Below are 5,604 nucleotides of genomic sequence, written 5' to 3' on the forward strand. Positions count from 1 at the left end.
TGTTCACTATTTTTGTTTGTTAATAAAATTTAGGAATCCCACAAAGCTAAAATAACTTAAATTTAATTTTAGAGCTATAGATGCAATATATCTCAAAGATATGAATAGACAAGTTCATGAAATGACATTACAAATATATTTAAAAAATATCACCATTATCTATCATAATAAAGGAACAATCACAAATCATATTATGAAAGGTAATGATATTTTTTCCATAATGAAGGCTAAACTATCAATGATTTTGATCTATATAAGAGGAAGGCTTTGATTTGGCCATTAATTGGAAATGAACTATAGATATTTTAAAGAGTATTGTAGCATGATAGATGTAATATGTGCCTTTATTTTTTGTTTTATAATTGTTTAAAGAAGAGAGAAGTGTCTAATATTTTTGTTTGATAATAAAATTCAAGAAACCCATATATCTAAAATAGCTTAAACATAATTTAGAACTATAGATACAATACATTTCAAAGATAAGAACACTTGGGTTCATGAAATGCCATTACAAATATATCTTAAACATGTGTATTAACTTTAACAAGTATGAAAGTCTATATTAAAATTTGTAACAAGTGGTGACAAAACTAGACACTACCATTCAATATTACCTTCTAACATCACAAAATGTAGAGACTGATGATGCAAGTCCAAGTGCACCCCCCTTAAGAACATCAAATAGCTCCAAATCACAACCTACAATATATCTTAGATATAAACTAAATATAATTCAAATCTTTTATATATATATTAATAATATTTAAAAATATAAACATGTATCTAAAATAATAAAAATTAAACTAATTGAGACAAATTAGAGTTTATGGTAAAATTAAAATGAAGTGAGCATTGACATCACAATTAAAATATAAAATGTTAAAAAATACAATGCAATTTTTTAATATATTACTTATTGCATCACAATTATATTCTAAAATAGTAAACGGAAAAAAATTAAATTTAAAGATGACAATAAAGAATATATAATATGAAAAACAAAACCAAAACCATAGACAACATCCAATCCACATATATAAAACTTTGAAAAATAGTTAGAAATATGTTATTTTCCAATCTACTACCATAATGAGCAATGGACATAAGTTTGTGGGCCCACAAATTTTACAAATATGGCCATTAAAATGCAACCGCCTGAACTTTAAAAATTCAAAAAATTAAAATAATAATATACAGAAAAAGTTATTATGGTATTAGAAAGTTTGAAACTGAAGCCTTTTCTCCATATATGTGTTATGCGTAGAGGCTTAGGCAATGCAGGACGTGTGGGAATTGAAGGAAACTTACTAATGTAGCAGGCACTCCAGGGTTGCATGCTATTAATAGTTTGGAGAGTTATGGTAATCCAGTGTGAGAGAATTGGAAACATCCAGAACAGAAAATATCATCATATTTTGCTAGGGTATGAATATGAGGAGCATGCATTGTTGTCCGACTTTAAGAAACTTTTCTGAATTTTAAGAGGCTTCAGCAGCACGTAATGTGACCAGTATTTGTGCTCCCTATATTACATAGTTTTTACATTGTTTTACTTCAATGGTTATTTTAGTTCGTTTGCCTTGTTAGCTGATCTTGAATTGGGTCTGAATGTATTAATTTATTTTGAGAAGAAGCAGCATCTTGCAAGAGTTTTTGGAGGTATAAAGATGAAGTTCAGAAATGGTATGAAAGTCGAAGCATGCAGCAAGGAACCTGGTTTTGTAGGGGCTTGGTTTGAGGGTGCTATAGTGTCTCAGGAGGGGAATATTTATCGTGTCCAGTATGACAAATTTGAGACAGATGAGGGGCATCCCCTGATGGAGGAGTTACAATGCAACCAATTAAGGCCGCGCCCTCCTGAGATGAACATTATTAGTTGGGCAGGTGGTGATCAAGTTGAGGTTCTTGACAAGGATTGTTGGTGGGAAGGTGTTATCTCAGATGTTCTTCCTCACAAATATTATAGTGTGTACTTCCCTTGCTATGACATTTGCATGAGATTTCTCTACTCCAATATTCGGACCAGGCAGGAATGGAAGAATGGGAAATGGTCATTATCTCTTCCGATAAATATTTTCCTTTACCTGTTTGGCAATTGTTTTTAACCGTTTAAATTCTGTCATGTTGTTAATGAAAATATCCCATGCTATGTACTACGTACTCTAAAGTATCATTGTTCACAATGAATTACAAAGTAATATATCACGTCCTGCTCTTCCAATACACGAGTTTAACAAAATACAGTGCATTCTTGCTATCATATAGAGACACCACTATCCTCGGTGATTACATTTATCTCAAGATAATTTACCAGATTTTAAGCAGATCACTGAACATGGGTTTTATTATCTAGTGAGAAAGGGTATCTTTCTTACCCATACAATACAATAAATATCCAGCTTAAGTGTAGTTCCTAATGAATACAATCCTCAAATGTACCGAAATATCTCTAACAACTTAAGAATTTGGGCAAAGTTTACAGGCCTTTGTTTTGACTTAATATCATTTGTTTAATATTCCATTGGCATCAAACATTTTGATTTTGTAGTTTCTGGAAAATAACATATTCTTGATTGCCTTTTGTTTGTAGTTACATTCATTGAATTGTCTAATATCCTTATGCCTGGAGAAATATATGCCCTTTTTAACTACTTGTGCCTTGTATGTCATATCAGGAAGCTATTGGGTCCCGAGGAATTAGAATTATCAATGTATCTTTGCTACAAGTTTTTGAGTTTTCAGTGTATAAAATTGAAACAATTGGTTTAGAATAATTAGAATATTAGCATTGAGATTTAGTAATATAACTGATTCTTATTGATAATTAGAAGGGTTTTCATGGATACGTTTTCGAAACTACAATGTCAGATCTTAAGAAGGTAGGCATCTAATATAACAATTGGAACAAACTTTTAATCTCTCTTTTGTAATGGAAGATATTCATTTCATTTAGTTATATCTTGGTGCACATGTTAGCTTTTCAAACCTTTACATTTATTGAGATCTCATCTTCCTTTACCTATAGGCTTTTTTAGTGATTGCGAGAATTTTGGATCTTCATATGAACACTTTTATATCGATCCTACTTTGTTAGCTCTATTAGGGGTGGTTCTTGTCTGATTGTCAGAGAGTTGCATAATGCATTGTATTTTTTGGATATACTTGAATTTTGGGATACAACCTTATGTTGAGAATAATTATTAGAAACTTGACTTGTTTATTAAGATGTCAAGTCCTCTACACCAGTGTATCTAACACATGCTTAAAATTATTTTTGTAGGCAAGAAAACGGAAGACATCAAAACAAGGGAATGCAACTGTAGAAACTATGTATGAGGTAGATAAGGGCTTTCATCTTGACAAATGTGAAAAAATAAAGAGATTTAGGCATTCAGAATTAGCATAGCATATAGACAAAGGGACACTTCATGCCAAGAGCATTTTTGTTGATGCTTCTCACATGAATACGGATTATAAAGATTATCTTGTTTCAACTACTGGGAGTCGCACTGCTTTTGCTCTTGCAATTCAAGATGAAAGAGATGAAGTGCCAAACAATAGAAAGAATACTCACTATCACACCAGAAAACTGCCTAAACTTAGGAAGAAGCAAACGAAAAATGGAATTCGCCTCACAGACGAGCACAATGTATCCACATATAAGTTGGAATTATTTGCATATGGCTCTGTGTTAGAGGTTTTTCATGCCCAAGGTTCATTAAGCTGGGAAAGAGAAATTTTACTGACCAATCTCCGTTCTAAATTGCACATTTCTCACGAAGAGAGCACACTTGCGCTGGAACAACTAGCATGTGGTGTTTGATGTAAAATTGTACAGTTCTCAATTGCATATATTGTACAAAATGTTCTTGCAAGATTTGTTACTGACAATCTCTGGAATTTGACTAAAAATGCTTTTCATGAAGGAAAAAGTGAATAGGCTTCCATGTGTAATGTCCAAGATTCTTATCAATGTAAAGAACTTTGCAATTCAGATTTTTGTGATCATGTCAAGGTTACTCTTGAATTTTTCATATATTTCACTCTCATTTTCTAGTTGGAATGAACTTTTCTTGTAAACACATTGAAAGTTTGAATACTTTTAATTTCTTTCAAAGATTGTGAGATTTACATCATTAGTCAAAAATTGAGTAAAAGCACTTTTTAAATTCTATAAACAGTATATCAGTCAAGACAAACTTATGCAATTGTTAGTCATTATGTTGTCATTTTGACAATATATTAAGACAAAAACATGCTTATTACTGCACATATAATATTGCAATAATCAATTGAGATATTCAACCTTCATCCTTGAATTAGACACTAGTTTCTTTTTATCCACAGAATTGAGAAGTTGCCTACATAAAGTTTTTTTGGTAAGTGGCTTTTTTGTTGCATTGTAATCTATATCTTCGGCCTTCCAGTCAAGAACAATCTAAAATAACCATTGTCCACTTTTCTCCTTTTATGCCAGTATCATATCCAGTGGGTAGCCCTTGTTGCAAACAAATTTCAGTCCATGCAATAACTGACCAGCCAAGAAAGTCAGTAATGACCTTTTTTCGCAATTCCAGCAACTTTTACATGCTGTGTCCAGTCAAGCACCTTTTCATTTACATTTACATTTGCATCTTTCTCGCTAGTAATTGCTAGTTTCATAGCCGCGGCATTTCAATGACAATCATTACTTTAAGTTGCATAAATAAACCCTTCTGGTTGATTGTTTTCCTATCAAAAACCTTGGAGTGTAATGTATTGTTTTTAAAACTTGTTTTCAAATGTAATGTCCCCTCTTTAGTTCGACATGGCATTGATCATGGATTTGCCTATTCCAGACTCTCGTAGGCAAATGGTGTGGAAAGAGAGTCAATTCTGCGGATCAGATAGTCATATCTTGCTCTTGAAGAAGTGTTAAGAGGTTATATTTTATCATTATGTGATATTGGGGCCCACATGTTATAATTTTAATTTGAGTTGCACTTTTTATTTTATAAAATTACTTTATTATAAAAAGTGCATTATAATGAGAAATTATAAAGGATGTTTCTAGAAGTTCTAGCAACTTCTTAGAAAAGTGAATAAATAGAGGGTTGGGCCTCTCATTTGGACATGCTTGGATTGGAGAACTCTTCTACTTCTTCATTGTGAAGACATTTGTGGACTTTGGATCTGCAAATTATTCGATCTTTGGGAACGAATCACTCCCTTGGATTGGCGACTTTGAGGGTGTGAAATATCACCTGAATTGTTGCATAATTGGAGTTGGTATTCAGCCATCTCATTGGAGCTTATTGAGAATTCGTTGTTAGGGTTTGTGTTTGGTTGGCATAAGGATTTCAGATTTGTCCTATCATTGGAGAAGCATTTGACAAGAGTTTGAAGACAGAATAAGTGCATTTTCAGAATTGGCAAAGCAGGGTTCGGAACCACATAATTGCTCATATCACCTCAACCCCTTGGAGTTATTTTTTATGGTTTTACAGGGTTACTACCTAACCCTAGGCGCCCATTTCCCTTGCATTTGGGGGTCCCAAAACCCTAATATTATTTTATTTCAGCAGCCGTACAGGTACGGCCCTGCTAGTTTAGGCAGCAGCAGCA

At 32.7% G+C, this 5,604-nt stretch overlaps 1 protein-coding gene across 1 annotated transcript; it reads left to right on the plus strand.

Moving 5' to 3' along the window:
• The first annotated feature begins 1,667 nt into the window (after window positions 1-1,667).
• Window positions 1,668-3,823, plus strand: LOC149536293 (uncharacterized). The gene is made up of 5 exons (XM_089806259.1): window positions 1,668-1,917; window positions 2,591-2,661; window positions 2,829-2,879; window positions 3,281-3,365; window positions 3,480-3,823. The coding sequence occupies exons 1-5, from the start codon at window positions 1,668-1,670 to the stop codon at window positions 3,821-3,823; spliced, it is 801 nt and encodes a 266-aa protein (XP_089662385.1).
• The last annotated feature ends 1,781 nt before the right edge of the window (window positions 3,824-5,604 follow it).

Source organism: Cupressus sempervirens, chromosome 10 (assembly GCF_028749045.1).
Source record: "Cupressus sempervirens isolate cs-2001-9-10 chromosome 10, ASM2874904v1, whole genome shotgun sequence".
NCBI lineage: Eukaryota > Viridiplantae > Streptophyta > Pinopsida > Cupressales > Cupressaceae > Cupressus > Cupressus sempervirens.

Bases quoted from the DNA above. Each gene is read 5' to 3' on its own strand.
- LOC149536293 (XM_089806259.1), top strand. From the start codon at position 1,668: ATGAAGTTCAGAAATGGTATGAAAGTCGAAGCATGCAGCAAGGAACCT. The intron at 1,918-2,590 runs GTTGGTGGGAAG...TTTTGTTTGTAG, and splicing joins TGAGGTTCTTGACAAGGATT to TTACATTCATTGAATTGTCT. The intron at 2,662-2,828 runs GTATGTCATATC...ATTGATAATTAG, and splicing joins TTTTTAACTACTTGTGCCTT to AAGGGTTTTCATGGATACGT.